The sequence below is a fragment of the Oculina patagonica genome, chromosome 7 (genome assembly GCF_052425735.1).
Source record: "Oculina patagonica isolate OP01 chromosome 7, crgOcupat, whole genome shotgun sequence".
NCBI lineage: Eukaryota > Metazoa > Cnidaria > Anthozoa > Scleractinia > Oculinidae > Oculina > Oculina patagonica.
In genome coordinates, this window is record NC_135764.1 from 33,190,736 (window position 1) to 33,205,441 (window position 14,706).

The following is a 14,706-nucleotide window of genomic DNA, read 5'->3' on the forward strand; positions in this document are numbered from 1 at the left end:
AAGAAATTGTTCAACCCCCCCCCCCCCCCCAACCTGCCTTCAATAATAAAATGGTCCGTCAAAAAGCTCGATGTATTCAAATGTGACTAGTCCCGGTGTCAGCTCTGCTACACTCAGCAAAGGGGGGGGGGGGGAGACATGAAAAGGATTGTCTTATTCTTTGCAACAACCTGTGTTCTTTTGAACAGTGTTTTGAAAGGGCAATCCACCAAAAGTGATTTGTGAGCAATCCGTATTGCAAAATTCAGTCTGCTCTGTGAATCTATCAGGACTTTCCTTTCAATGCCGGTCCAGTTTGCTATAATATAATAAAAGCCTACAACTGAGGTTGGTAAACTTTATTTTAGTATATACTGAAAGAAAAAATAGGCACTTATTACTTTTACAAACCTCATAGTACCTGCAAATCAGGTATTTTGTTCGTTAATAAACCCAAGACTTATTGTTATGCACTACAGAACAAAAACAGATTATAATAAAATAAATCATGTCAAACTTTATTTTTCCATATCCATTGTTTCTTATTAAAAAGTCTGGAACAAATAATATTGCATAATTGGTATAAACAGTGTGTGTTACACACAAGTGCTAATGGTGTAAATGTGATCACACATTTACAAGAAAATACGATTTTTCTAGTTCAGCTGGAATAGAGGACGGAAAATACCTGGAAATAATTACTGAAAGTTAAATGACGGCTTTCTGGTGGGGAGGGGGTGAAATAAAAATGGGCAGAAGTTTGGTGTAACCGAAAATTTTCTGACGTTGATTTTGTGTTCATAAATAAAATCTGTGGACAACTGCTATCTTAAACTTCATTAGGAGATACTTTTCAGCCAGTTCATGGTAATGCTCAAGATAGCTGGTGCTAACTGAATTCTAATGTACACATAGGATTTGTAATTTACATGAAGCCTAGTCTGTATTAACACTTTTGAAACCTCTTTAATGGACAGCATGCATAACCCTAAAATGATAGAGGCACAATAATATTGTACACAGTCCAGAACAAATGTGCCACTTATTGAAGTAACATTAAATTCCGTCACTTAGAAGTCTAAAACTGATGTTTTTCACATCAAAACTTGCATAAAAAGAGCACATATTTGGGTTAAGAGATGAAGGTTGTTGTAATAAAACCACAATATTACAAGCTAATGTAAATTCTTTATAGCATCAGCTTTCTGTAACTTATATTCTGTCGAAAATATCTTACACCAGTTTGTATGAACACTGAGGTAGAAGATACAACATTGTACAGCAAACAGGCATCAAGCTATACTATTATTACAAATAATCTTCAAATAAAAATATCTGGGTAAGTAACAGGTATTGGAAAGCTACTTAGTGTATAAACTGGCACATAATGTTCATTGGTGACAGGGTCAATTTTTTATGGTAGGAAATAGTGATGAAAATAATAATTAAGGAAGAAGTTTTTAGTACAGAGAATCAGCATTGTTTGTACGAGGTTTCTTGATCTTATCCAGATTCTTTGTGATGGTATCATGCAGTGAGAGCTGTAAAACAAGATTAAAACAAGTTTCAGTAATTACTTATTATCCTTCATCCAGTTGTTGGATAGCAAGCCACAAAACAGTTTCTTACATAGTGATTTCGCAGCTCACAGCAGCAGAGGCGTAAACTTGTAAATTCCTTTTCATCTAACTCAACCACAGCTTGTCTGTAGTCGTCCTGTTAAAAAAAGGAAAAAGAAAACAACAACAATAAAGCAAAAGGTTTGGAAGACAACAGCTTTTATTAATTATGATAAAAATAAGCAAGCAGATTATACCGAGTCTTAGCAGTCTTGCTAACCATAGACAGGAAAAACAATGAGTTTGGGAACGTTCATTAATTATAAAAAAGTGGGAGTTGTGGTGGCTTAGCGGTTAGTGCACTGGACTCAGTCCAGATCAAGTGATCTGGGTTTGGAGCCCTGGCCGGGGCACTTCGTTGTGTTCTAAGGCAAGACACTTAACTCCCATAGTGCCTCTCTCCACCCAGGCATATAAATGGGTACCAGCAAATTAATTTTAGTGCTGGGGGCCGGGTCAGTAACCCTGTGATGGACTAGCATCCCATCCAGGGGAGGTAGAAATACTCCAAGCCTCAACACAAATAATTCTTGTGTTTTTTTATTTATACTGGAGTTTTCATTGCTTACTAACAGACAGGGTTGTCAGAAAGACTAGGGCCATTATTGTTGAAGTAGGTGGCTGATAATTTGCCATCTTTTAATATTGAATGGGAGGATAATCCCAGCAGAGCAGCAGGTGGTGATTTTTGCCAGCTGCTGGCTACTTTTGACTACCCTGTGTACTACAGAAGAGTGACAAACAAAGAATAGACAAAAATATCTCACCAACTGAGGGTATTTTATGATCTTAGAAACAATTTTTCCTCTTGTGATGTAATATCTGCAAATTGAACAAAGTTCACAATAATTTGCTATTTTTACTCTAAGGGTAAAACAAATAGTCTATTATTATGTGCCAATCATTTGCCTGCCCAGCAATTTAACACAGAAACAACTAATCCAAGAAAACAACACCTCAACATTTCACCTTGTGCTGACAGAATAATTGTTCCTTCCACAATTAACCCTGAACTAATGCCAAACAACCATGCAAACCATGACATTAAAAATACATTAGAAAATACATTTTACAGTGTAGTTTTTCTATAATTCAAAACTTGATATTTAATATTACTTTTTAGCTACAAAAGTGTTGTAATTACAGGAACTTAATCATAAAAAATGATTGATTGATTGATTGATTGATTGATTGATTGATTGATTGATTGATTGAGTACCTTGATATCTGGTCCAAAAATGTTGCTGCTTCTCCTTCAATTCTCTGTACTTCACTAAGAGTTTCTTCCTACAAATGTACAGAGAAAGTAATTTAACTGCAAACAACTAGAGTATGACACCTCTTCTAGCCTGTTAATCATTGAAAATCAGTTCATGAGCCACGAATTGGTACAGATGGGCCAGTAAATTACAAAACACCCTTATGGCTATTGCCTCACTGAGGCTAAGTAGCAGGGAAATGGGATAGTGTATTTGTTTTCATGTACAAGAACAGGATTTACTATTACCAAGATGTCTTGAGGGATCATTCAAATATAACTGACTTTTCTTTTTTGCTATTTTGGTTTAGTATCTTACAGTAAACACAAAGGGGTTATGTTCTTCACTAAACGTTTACAGGGCTCGAAAAATCCGCTAGCCCGACTCCCGGGGCTAGCGAAAATTTTCTTTGGCTATTGAATCAAGTAGTTTGCTAGCCCAATGGGCTAGCAAGCCACTTAAAAGCCCAGTTGTTGAATTGACTGGCAAGATCTGCATTAAAATATGTAGAAAAGATGTTTCTTATGAAATTAATTTCATGAAAAGTCAGTAGTATTGTTATCTATTACCACCTATGCCATGAAGGAGTCAAAAGCGGGTTTAAAAGACAGCGAGTACGTGATTTGAAGAGAATATTCGCAAGCCGTTCTATGTGGACAGGAGAAGTCTGGGAACCACTTTGGTCCTTGGGTCGTTTGGAAATGTACAAAGGAGTACGTAGCACGTGGGATGTTACAAATTTATTTCGCTTTGTTTCTTTCAATGAGCCTCTTGAACTTTGGCTTCACACAGGAAAGGAAAGGAGATGGTGTTGCTCAAGATCAGCATAAGCATTGTGCCAACGGGCCAGCTGCAGCAGATGAAGCTCAGACCAAAAACAAGAAGTATGATACGCAGAGAAAAAGGTTGTTCTTCCACAGTTGAAAAAAAAAAAGGCCGTTGGTGGTGTATGACAAGGAAAAGGGTGTAATGTTTTGCCAAACTTGTCAAAAATATCCATCTTTAGCGTACAAATCCAGCCCTTTGTTTAGTGGCACTTCAAATGTTCGCGTTGATCTGTTGAAGGTCATTGAAGAGTTTGTGTGTGTGTGTGTATTTAAGCATAAGACTGGCTTACATAACAAATGTGTACTGGGCTAGAGCTCTCAAGTTCTGGGCTAGTAAAGTAGCAATACCAGCTAGCCCATGGCTAGAAAGACTTCAGAAAAATTTTCGAGCCCTGATCAAGTTGCATAGGACTCTGTTCACTCTGTGAGCTGTACCTGAATGGAGACACCAAAGTTATTTCCATCTTCTATTCTGGGGATTAATAACTGAATCCACATCTTTACCGTTGAAGAGTTTGTGTGTGTGTGTATTTAAGCATAAGACTGGCTTACATAACAAATGTGTACTGGGCTAGAGCTCTCAAGCTCTGGGCTAGTAAAGTAGCAATACCAGCTAGCCCATGGCTAGAAAGACTTCAGAAAAAATTTCGAGCCCTGATCAAGTTGCATAGGACTCTGTTCACTATGTGAGCTGTACCTGAATGGAGACACCAAAGTTATTTCCATCTTCTATTCTGGGGATTAATAACTGAATCCACATCTTTACCGTTGAAGAGTTTGTGTGTGTGTGTATTTAAGCATAAGACTGGCTTACATAACAAATGTGTACTGGGCTAGAGCTCTCAAGCTCTGGGCTAGTAAAGTAGCAATACCAGCTAGCCCATGGCTAGAAAGACTTCAGAAAAATTTTCGAGCCCTGATCAAGTTGCATAGGACTCTGTTCACTATGTGAGCTGTACCTGAATGGAGACACCAAAGTTATTTCCATCTTCTATTCTGGGGATTAATAACTGAATCCACATCTTTACCGTTGAAGAGTTTGTGTGTGTGTGTATTTAAGCATAAGACTGGCTTACATAACAAATGTGTACTGGGCTAGAGCTCTCAAGCTCTGGGCTAGTAAAGTAGCAATACCAGCTAGCCCATGGCTAGAAAGACTTCAGAAAAATTTTCGAGCCCTGATCAAGTTGCATAGGACTCTGTTCACTATGTGAGCTGTACCTGAATGGAGACACCAAAGTTATTTCCATCTTCTATTCTGGGGATTAATAACTGAATCCACATCTTTACCGTTGAAGAGTTTGTGTGTGTGTGTATTTAAGCATAAGACTGGCTTACATAACAAATGTGTACTGGGCTAGAGCTCTCAAGCTCTGGGCTAGTAAAGTAGCAATACCAGCTAGCCCATGGCTAGAAAGACTTCAGAAAAATTTTCGAGCCCTGATCAAGTTGCATAGGACTCTGTTCACTATGTGAGCTGTACCTGAATGGAGACACCAAAGTTATTTCCATCTTCTATTCTGGGGATTAATAACTGAATCCACATCTTTACCTAACAACAAACAACACAACATCATAAAATTGTTGTTTCTGGACTGCAATCCTTCAGAGTGTCTACTGAAACAATTAGACAGCTTGTCGTCATTTTCCATGAGCGAAAGTCAACTTGGCTGCACCTTGTTGACTATTCAGTCATAGAAAACTTTGGCTCATAGCCTAATCTAATTGTTAAGTTAAATAAAACAGAAAAAGCAGTGACAACGACCATATCATTACATGTGTCCATAACTTACTGTGTTACACTTTTCCATCAGTGTCTGGATTTTAGGTTTAAGCAGGTCGATCACTTGCAAAAGGTACTATAAGATAAAAGAACACTCAGAAACATGCTGTGACAAATAAATAGTAATGATCACACCTTACAAAAAGCTCTGCTGTATCCAGTAACCCAACTTTTATTGAGGTGGGAACCTGGCATAAAAACCCCATAAAAGAAAACATTGAAATAGGAGATGTTGTTTGTCAATAATGGGGCTCAAAGGGTCTATTGAGTAAAAAATAAAATATACTCACCTTGTTGCAAGGTACGTGGGCATGAAGATCTAACCAACAGAACAAAACATCATGTTATTAGGTGAAATACACATTTGTATTATTGTGACATTGTTATAACCAGAATGACAAATAGAAACGTACACTGAGGCATTTATAAAGCAGAAATAATAAAAACCAATTAAATAATTTAGGACAAAATCTTTCTATACTCACTTGGAGAAGCATGTTTACCATGATCATGAGAGTCAGCCACCTTCCTCTTTTTAGGACTGGGCTAAAAAAAAAATAATTATTTGGAATAATGTTTTTATCGTAAAAAATGTTGTGGTTATATATAGTTTTTTTTTTAATAATGTTTTCGTTAGAAGGTAATCCTGGTCCTGTTCAGGACTGTTAGAGAGAATGCACTTGAATGACTTTCTCCAGTTATCAATTAAATACATGTTAGTGGAGAGAGGTGCTGGTTTCCTGCCTAAGATACAGTGTGTGCTGTCAGTGTTGGAACTTTTGACTTCATCTCAAATCCAACACACTTACATGTGTCATCAAGACACTGCCTTTGAGAACAATATATTGTGTATATTTACCTACAATACTCTAATCAATGATTTAAATAACTGTAAAGAAATAGGATGATACTTTCTTATTAATAAACTCACCTCCACTTCATTGTGGGTATCGTTTTTGTATGAAGGCATGGTAACAGCTTTCTGCACTCTTGCAACAGCATCCACGTTGAACGTATCAGACTAAAAAGTAAATAGCATATCTTGTATTGGACTTTGTTCTTGATATAGTAAAGATATTAAAAAAAATTATTTACAAGATAGAGAGCAATATGGTCATTTAGAGGGCGGCACTCTTAATCTTTTTGCTCTCATAAATGGCGATTAAAGGGGGGCGGCGCTTTATCGAGTAAATACAATAATTCTTGACGGGGAGAGTTTTGAAATGTAAGAACCAACTTGTTTGTTCAGACTGGAACTCCAGTTTTGGATCACTATAGTCCTTCAACAATTCTGCACGTGTGAAAAGATTGTGCTAAACAAAGAATTCGCCAGTTGGGGGGTTGGACTGTCCACAGCCTCTCTCACCCCACCCTCTTTCTCTTCCTATTTTGTGCTGGCCTGCAGTTCTCTAGCCGTTCTAACCACACACTCATTGATCAAAAAAATAATACAAAAAATAGAGGGCTGAAAACAGCCTATCTGGGGGTGGGAGGGGTCTTAAATGCCAAAAACTTTAAGGAATTATGAAGTTTAATTGGAGTTTCTGAGCAGTGGGGTATGGGGGAGAGTCTTAGAAAAAGTTACTTCTGTGGGGAAGGTATGGATAATTTATGGAAATACACATTTATAATTTGAAGTAGACTGAAGTGGGACCTTGCCAGAAAGTCTGGCACAAACTTGGAGGTTAAGTTTTGAAGTAGGAGGCCACCGAAAGGAGAGTAGGCAGGCAAAAAAAGAACCTGATGTAGCGAATTTCTTTATGTTTCATTTGAAAGTAGCCAGGTACTGACTCTTGTGTATCCTGGTACTGGTCCCCAGGTCATGAGAACCCTGGAAATGGACACCCGGACGAGATACTTGAAAACAAGGAGTTAAGCAGAGGTGGTGGAGTGTCTTGGAACGTGGGGGCTACGACTGTCCCAAAAATATTTGGCAGGTTGTCATATTTGGAGCCACATTTTTTGGTTCTAGCATCTTTTTGCATATTGAGCAGCTTATAGACTGAAGGATTTCCGAAGATTCTCTGATTGTTGTTTGAAGGCCATACAAGGGTTCCCAAACACTATTCAAACTTTTCTGAAGATAAAAGAAGTTTCCTGAAGACTTCCAAGGAAGTTTTCAACTTGAAGTTTTCAAGATGTTTCAACTTGGGATTGTTCAGCATTAAAAACTCATTAGCAGAGAAGACGTCATCAGTTTCTTAACACGTTTTGGCCTTATTTTTTTTAATAACAATTCAGATGATCCCATTTCTTGATGCTTCTTGGGTGGCCCTTTTGTCGTCGGAGGTCAGAAAATGTAGGCTCTAAAGTCACCAATGTCATAGATAACGTCAAAAACAATTTTAACAGTTTGGGAACCTCTAAGAGTGGCGTTCTGGAGATAGAGGTTTGTCTAAAGTCCTACAACAATAACTTTGCCACAAATGATCCTTAGGGCTGTTGAAACAATTTGTGAAAAGATCACGAGACGGAATGTCTTGACAAACCAATTTTATGCTGTGCTCGCAATATTTTTGGCACCAAAACGTGGGGCGGGGAAGCCCCCCCCAAATTTTCCCCACTGCCTATGTTATGGTATGTAAAATATGGATTTTTCACATCATTTATTCCTTCACTAATAGCACTATACCGGAAATAAACTCCAACTGAAATGTTAAAAATACAAATCTTAATCTAACTCTGTACCCCCTGATAACAAGCCAGTTTTCTAACTAGTAAATTCAGTATAGTGTATTAATGTTTGATGGTATTTAACACTCAATTTCCATATGAAAGATAGCTTGTGACTAAGCAAATGAATGAATATATTTCAACACACGATCAACCAATAAACCACACTTGCCTAATGAAGTTTATAAGCCTACTGTTTAAATCTTTGCTTTTAGCAAGCACGTGGGTCCGACTTACACTCACAACCAGATGAACAAACTCGCATTTACCTTGAGCAACTTGTCCAGTTCAAAAACCCTGTCAGGGAAGAAATTTTTCACTGAATCTTCGGCCTGAAAAAGAAACGAAAACATTATATTACTATAAGCTTACGAAAAGCAACAAACCGCTATGCTGCGTCATGATAAATTTCAAAGAAAAGTCTTCAAACCGACCCGGTAAACACAAACCTCTTTCCTGACGGCTTCGTGAAAATCTGTGAGCTGAAATCGGCCAAAGAAAACAGTTGACAAAAAGTACAAAAAAACGTACAAACATGTAAAACGAAGTTAAATCCCAGCAATAAACGTGATAACAATCTAGCCAAAAAAATACCGGCAAGTTTCCAGAACTAATCTCCTGGATGTTTCTAAATATGAACTTTTCATAGATAAAATGACAGTTAAAGAGGTGTGTAAAGTGTGAAGTAATTTACTACCTTCCCTTTAGACGAATTCATGTTAAAATCTCCGATGTAGAAACCACGAGGAAAATGGAAAAAGAGTGAAAATTAATGATAACCTTACGCAAACAGTCAATTTCGCGGCTTTTTTCCAACGAAGACCGCTGACAAGTAACACCACTATACCATGATGCAATTCGGGGAGCCAGACAGGACATTGTGAAAACGAGGCTGACTCTTCGTTCTGTTTATTCAGGCTAAATTGGAAAAATATCATTTGGTACCCTTGCTTTGGTAACGCAAGCTGCAAGGTGGCAGTTCAACAGTTAAATCATCGTGCAATCCCTGCTAAGTGCTTGTAAATATCCTGACCTGGTACTCAAGCTTGATAACTGCTCGCTAAAATGAGCGATGATAAATATCGCGATGTTGTAGCTACCTGGGATATCAACCTCGCCGATGGCAAACATCAAATTCAATTTGAGCATGGAACCACCACCGGAAAGCGAGTGATTTTAGTTGACAATTTTGAGGTTGTACGGAATAATTGGATGTTTAGACTTGTGGGAAAGGAGAGTTTTAATGTTGGTGGAAAAAGAGCAACGATTCACATCGAAGCAGTCAGTGGCTTTCAGTACGAATACACTCTTGAAGTCGATGGCAAACCGCTCAAAAAGTTCGTGGAAAACCGCAAGAAAACTGCCAAAGTGTGGACGTTTCTTTTGGATGGACAAGAAACACGAATGGTTCTTGGTGAGTTAAATTTTTAGTCGTCCATTGCAAAGGAGCTGTGGTTAAACTATTTCGGCTGTCAAATTCATAAAATTATCAAGTTATTTATTTTGATTCCAGCACGCAATTTCATTAGAGTTTGACGTTTTAAATTTGCTGCAAAACTGCCCTGATAGCTGACAAGAGTCCTTTTATATAAAAGCTTATGTAGATTTATCAAAAGAAATCTGCTTGTAGCTAGCGCAGGGTGATGCAAAATACGAGTAAAAAAAAATAACATTTCATGTCATTTGACACCGAGGTGTGTACATTAGCTGGAAAGTGAAAAAAATAATCGATATGTTCAGCTTATCATGCCAGGTGTTTTCTGTAAGTTTTATTTTTAACATCGATGAAAAAGAAAAACTGAGAAACACCTGCCATTAACAGACAAAGTGATGGGGCAAGTAGTTTCCAAATCCACCATGCTATAATTGTACTGTATATCGCAAGGAATTGCAAGTTAGGGACTGGTCAATAAGTACAGGGGGGGGGGGTGGGCCGGAGCAGAAAGGGGGTGGGTCATCAGTTTTTGAGCCCTCGAAAAGGGGTAGGTTATGTAGTTTTGATCTACACGTAGGGGGTGGGTCATCTTATTTATTCACTAACTTTTAACTGTTATAGTTCCAAGAAAAGTTGTATTGTAATTCATCAGTATATAAAATTGATAAATTTCTCCATTTAAGCAGTTTTAAATAAATTTCTAGCGATTTCAAAAGGCCCAAATATAAAATTTCCCGGGGGAGCATGCCCCCTGACCCCCCTAGATGGCTTGTAATCATATCATCAGTTTTACCTGACTCTCTTCAACCTGCATAGATTCAAGCTGGGCTTTAGGCCTTTTAATACCAGTAAACTCTTTTCTCAAATAATTTGCAAATATGAATGACTGACAGTGGTTGTATTTTATGTTATTAATTTCTGTATAAAAATATGAACTCTTCAGTAATTGATTATGAATTAATATCATATACTGATTCAGTTTCCCCATGGACTTTACACACAAATATGTGGAAAACTTACAAAAGGCTAGTATAAGAAGTGATAAATTCATCCTTCTTTGGTGTGCAAGAAATGGAAAAAGACGTACATGGAACAACAGTGTCCATCAGGGAAATGTCTATGTAGGGAATTTCACTTTAAAAGCTGAAGTCAATTAAAAAATCTCCAACCCCTAACAGATGTAAAAGAAATGATAGGTCCCTTGATTTTTTTTAGCAAAGGGGGTGGGTCATGTAATTTTCAACCGCCTGTTAGGGGTGGGTTAGTCAGTTTTGAGCCAGACGGAAGGGGTGGGTCACAAATTTTCGAGCCACCACTTTTCCAATTGCTCCGGCCCACCCCCCCTGATACTTATTGACCAGTCCCTTACTATAACATCACTGAAAAAAAAAATTAAAAATAGCTACATGTACATGTATCTGATTTAAAAAGGGCAGGTGTTTCCATGTAACTTCTAGTAACCTGAAAAATTAGTCATCTTTTAAACTGCTTATGCTCGTAATTTGTTGATGACAAAAGTATAGTCACCGATCAAGCTGCCTGCAGTTTACTTTGGCTGTGCATATTGATCAAAGTGTAAGAATTGTTTAGGGTTGGAGCATGACCTATAGGATAAGTGAAGTTCGTCTAAATATAAACACACCACATGCAAATTAGTTTAGAATCCAGGACTTGTTGGTTGAAAAAAAAGCTTGGTTACCCATGTGTTGCAGTAATAACTAGCCACTATAGTTGTCACTTTAGTCAATTGCTAATAAAACTGTTTTGCATAACCATCCCTCTGGGGAAAGGCTTAAGTTATTCAAGGCCCTGTCAGGGGGGTTCCCATGTTGCTTGTCTAAATTTTAAAATGTGCCGTGTCCCTGTTTTATCGCTCTTCATGTCGCTGTCGGTAATTAAATTGAAGGAAAATTGCTTGTCCTTGTCGGAATTTAAGTTTTTCCATAAGGGTTGTCGTTTGTCGCGATTTAATTAATATGCTGTCGCTACTTTTTGGTCCATGTCGCTTGTCTGGATTTACCCTGGCAGGGCCTCTTAATCGCCTTTTCATGCCTATCTACGGAATTGAGAGTGCTTATTGATCTTACGACATCAGCACAAAATTGAGAAACAATAGCCATTGTTTATTCGGTTTAGTGATTGGCCAAAAACCAAAATCTCCTAGCAATGGTTAAAGTTTTTCCTACCCAGTGTTTTTATTGTTTCGCCGTAACACCAAATGCAAATAAGTTTAGAATTCAGGACTAGTCGGTTCAACAAAAGGTTTTCTCCATGTGCTGTAAACTAATTCGAACAAGGAAAGATGACTTTTTGTCTTTAGTGGTTAGTTATTGGCTTAAAATTTTGAAGAACTCCACTTATCCTCTAGCTCGTGGTTAGAGTTGACAATGTTTAATTTACTCCCAATTCGTGTTGCCATGGTCATAGTACCACCCCCCTTCTTTCCCATACACAGAACCCATCAGAACTAACACAATGTAAGCAAATAAATGGTTTGACATTCATTGATCACTGTAAGATTTTTCGTGTTTAATTTCCAAATGGCATTTCACAATTTCTGAACAGGCTTCCTTTTTTGGGGGGGGAGGATGAAAAATCTCAGTGAACAAAGCAAGCAGAGCATATTTTCGCAGGATTTTTCTCACCCCCTAGGGTGTTTTTTCACCCTATACCCCACTACAGACCCTGGAGCCCGGTCTTTCAAGAAACAAATCAAATTACAGTTGCTCTGTAGCTAGATCACTGTCATACAAAAGTCTAGTCTAAGATTATCTTGTTAACAAGAATGTTTGGTTTTCTAGAGAAAGACACTATGGAGGTCTGGGTGAATGGAGTTGTCGTGGAAACTGCTGTAAGTGTTTATAATTTAGCATTTTTAACAACACAAGAATAGTAATTGTACCATCAGCTGTGTCTCCTGTATATGGGAATAGCACATTCAAATTACATCAGATGGCATGTTCAAATTATGTAACAATAGTTCAACTTAAAACCCAGAAAAGAGGTGTTTTTTTACAACAGGTAGATACTAGGTAGTAGCATCATGGAGAAGTTATCACGGTGGGCATTTTGTTACTGAAAAGAGCCCAAAATGGCGGGAAATTTAAGACATACCCGGTATTACAATTTTTTTCACTTTGTAGATCCTTGTGGCAAGTAAAAACATAGGATTGTAGAAAATCACGAGTTCTATGTTGAAGCAAATTTTCAGATTAATTGAATTAAAGCTCTAAAAGTTATATACATGTACCCTGGGACTTTTGAGGTATTATGTGCCCACCGTGTATTTTGTGGCAACTTGCATCAAATCGCCAAAGGAATTGTCATGAAGAGAGATCATGGGAATAGAAAATTTGCCAACAAAGCTACTGTTTTGATGTTCCAGCCAGTTCTTTGACCTAGCATCAAGACTAGTGCTTGACAGTCAGTAAGAAGAACTATCATTTTCACCTTAGAGCTGAAAAATTTAGTTGTAATGTTTTTTAATTTATTTTCAGGGTGAATTTGTTGACGATGGAACAGAAACTCATTTCACCTGGGGAAACCACACATGTTACATCAAGGCCATCAGCTCAGGAAAGAAAAAGGATGGAATAATTCATTCACTTATTATAGATGGAAATGAAATACCAGAGGCAATGGATGAATGACATTGCTGTTTACGTGCAAGTTAACGTAACTAGTGCAGTAAATTTCTCATTTGTTTAGAGTAATAACACGGCCTTATGTGCCCAAGGGCACGAAGAGGACTGAGTGTTAGAGTAATATGTGTTCATGAGTTAAAATTAAATTTTAAATTTGTACAGAATGATACAGAATAGTTAATGCAACTTAAAAATAGTGCATTTACTCAAACAAGTGCTTATTAAATTTTTCTCGCGTCAAGTGCAGCGCTTATTCGAGGGCGGTGCTTATTTAAAATGAAATTTGGATGCCACAAAGAATCTTATGTCAGTATTCATGTCTTGCTGAAGAGAGTAGTGGCGCTAGCTGTCCTGGCAAAGTTTGTGGCCTTCACAACATTTACAGAGCTACATATTGTAAGAATGTTGGATAGAAAAACTAATATGCATGCGGTAAAACAATCACTTTGAATTGCAAAACATGGCTTTTGATGGAAAGAAATGCCCAAGTTTATTTTAGATTTATTTTGTAGTGCTGTTTTTAGTTAAACATGGGGACTGCGGCACTAATTAACTTTTTTGTCCCAATTGTGGCACTTACTAGAGAGCGGCGCTTATTCGGGGGGGGGGGGGCGCTTTATTTGAGTAAATACAGTAGTACATGTGTAGTTATCATTATCCGAAAAACACAGAATGGAAAGGTATTTATTGGTTGGTGATGCAAGTAACTCGGAATGATTTGACCAACTGTAGCATGTATAACTGAGTGAAGATCATTGTCCTCAAAGAGACAAATGTTTTTGTAAAAACAATGTGAATTACCCGGCAGAGGGGATACTCAGGGATGAGGTGACATCAGTTTTGGACAGTAGATCTGCACTACTTTAAAAGCTCCATTTCCACTCATTCTTGTTAATCATCACCTCTTGTTTTGAGAGCTAGGAATATCGTATGTGTTGTTTATTGTTTCATTTCCTGAAGAACACTGTGAATGGTGCAGGTGATCCTTTTTTGTCTAACATTTCTATTAGTGTTTGATACTGATACATGTATGTACATGTTTAGCGTACTTTTGTCGTTTTAGCCATGCAAGTATGTTTTCATAATAGTATTGATCTAAATCATAGCTTCAAAAACAAAAAATTATAATACTCCTTCTCATCTCTGCTCTCTTTTCTTAAGTATCCCCTGAGATTGTACCCCTGTATAGTAAATGTGAAATTTCTCTATTTTAAAAATTAATTTGTCTGACTGGCTCTTTGAACTTTATTGATGCTCTCATTACTAACTGGGTGGTTACAATGTTCAGAGCAAAGCACAGTTTAATTTTTTTGTGTGTTTGGTTACCTAGACTTCAATTTGTCAAATGTACTCTCAAGCTTAATATTGAAAATAATTATTACATTAATGGTACTTTTCCATGTGCTTGGCCATGTAAATGATTTTTAATGATATAAACTGAAATTAAGGTGAGCCTCAAGTTGGAATAAATCTCCACTGTTTTTTGT

General features: G+C 37.5%; 2 protein-coding genes across 2 annotated transcripts; one reads left to right on the forward strand and one right to left on the reverse strand.

Moving 5' to 3' along the window:
- Positions 1-476: 476 nt before the first annotated feature.
- LOC144660080 (proteasome activator complex subunit 3-like) lies at positions 477-8,966 on the reverse strand. The gene is made up of 12 exons (XM_078520636.1): positions 8,838-8,966; positions 8,590-8,622; positions 8,410-8,472; positions 6,399-6,488; positions 5,953-6,013; positions 5,758-5,786; positions 5,478-5,543; positions 5,168-5,236; positions 2,818-2,885; positions 2,366-2,420; positions 1,609-1,695; positions 477-1,520 (listed from the first exon to the last, which is right to left on the reverse strand). The coding sequence occupies exons 1-12, from the start codon at positions 8,856-8,858 to the stop codon at positions 1,440-1,442; spliced, it is 723 nt and encodes a 240-aa protein (XP_078376762.1). The 5' UTR covers positions 8,859-8,966; the 3' UTR covers positions 477-1,439.
- Positions 8,967-9,029: 63 nt separating this feature from the next.
- LOC144660081 (fas apoptotic inhibitory molecule 1-like) lies at positions 9,030-14,703 on the forward strand. Its single transcript, XM_078520637.1, has 3 exons — positions 9,030-9,554; positions 12,377-12,426; positions 13,073-14,703. The coding sequence occupies exons 1-3, from the start codon at positions 9,206-9,208 to the stop codon at positions 13,223-13,225; spliced, it is 552 nt and encodes a 183-aa protein (XP_078376763.1). The 5' UTR covers positions 9,030-9,205; the 3' UTR covers positions 13,226-14,703.
- Positions 14,704-14,706: the final 3 nt, after the last annotated feature.

Bases quoted from the DNA above. Each gene is read 5' to 3' on its own strand.
- LOC144660080 (XM_078520636.1), bottom strand. From the start codon at position 8,858: ATGAATTCGTCTAAAGGGAAG. The intron at 2,886-5,167 runs GTACAGCTCACA...GTACATTTGTAG, and splicing joins ACTTTGGTGTCTCCATTCAG to GAAGAAACTCTTAGTGAAGT. The intron at 1,696-2,365 runs GTGAGATATTTT...TTTTTTTAACAG, and splicing joins TCATAAAATACCCTCAGTTG to GACGACTACAGACAAGCTGT.
- LOC144660081 (XM_078520637.1), top strand. From the start codon at position 9,206: ATGAGCGATGATAAATATCGCGATGTTGTAGCTACCTGGGATATCAAC. The intron at 9,555-12,376 runs GTGAGTTAAATT...TTGGTTTTCTAG, and splicing joins AGAAACACGAATGGTTCTTG to AGAAAGACACTATGGAGGTC. The intron at 12,427-13,072 runs GTAAGTGTTTAT...ATTTATTTTCAG, and splicing joins GAGTTGTCGTGGAAACTGCT to GGTGAATTTGTTGACGATGG.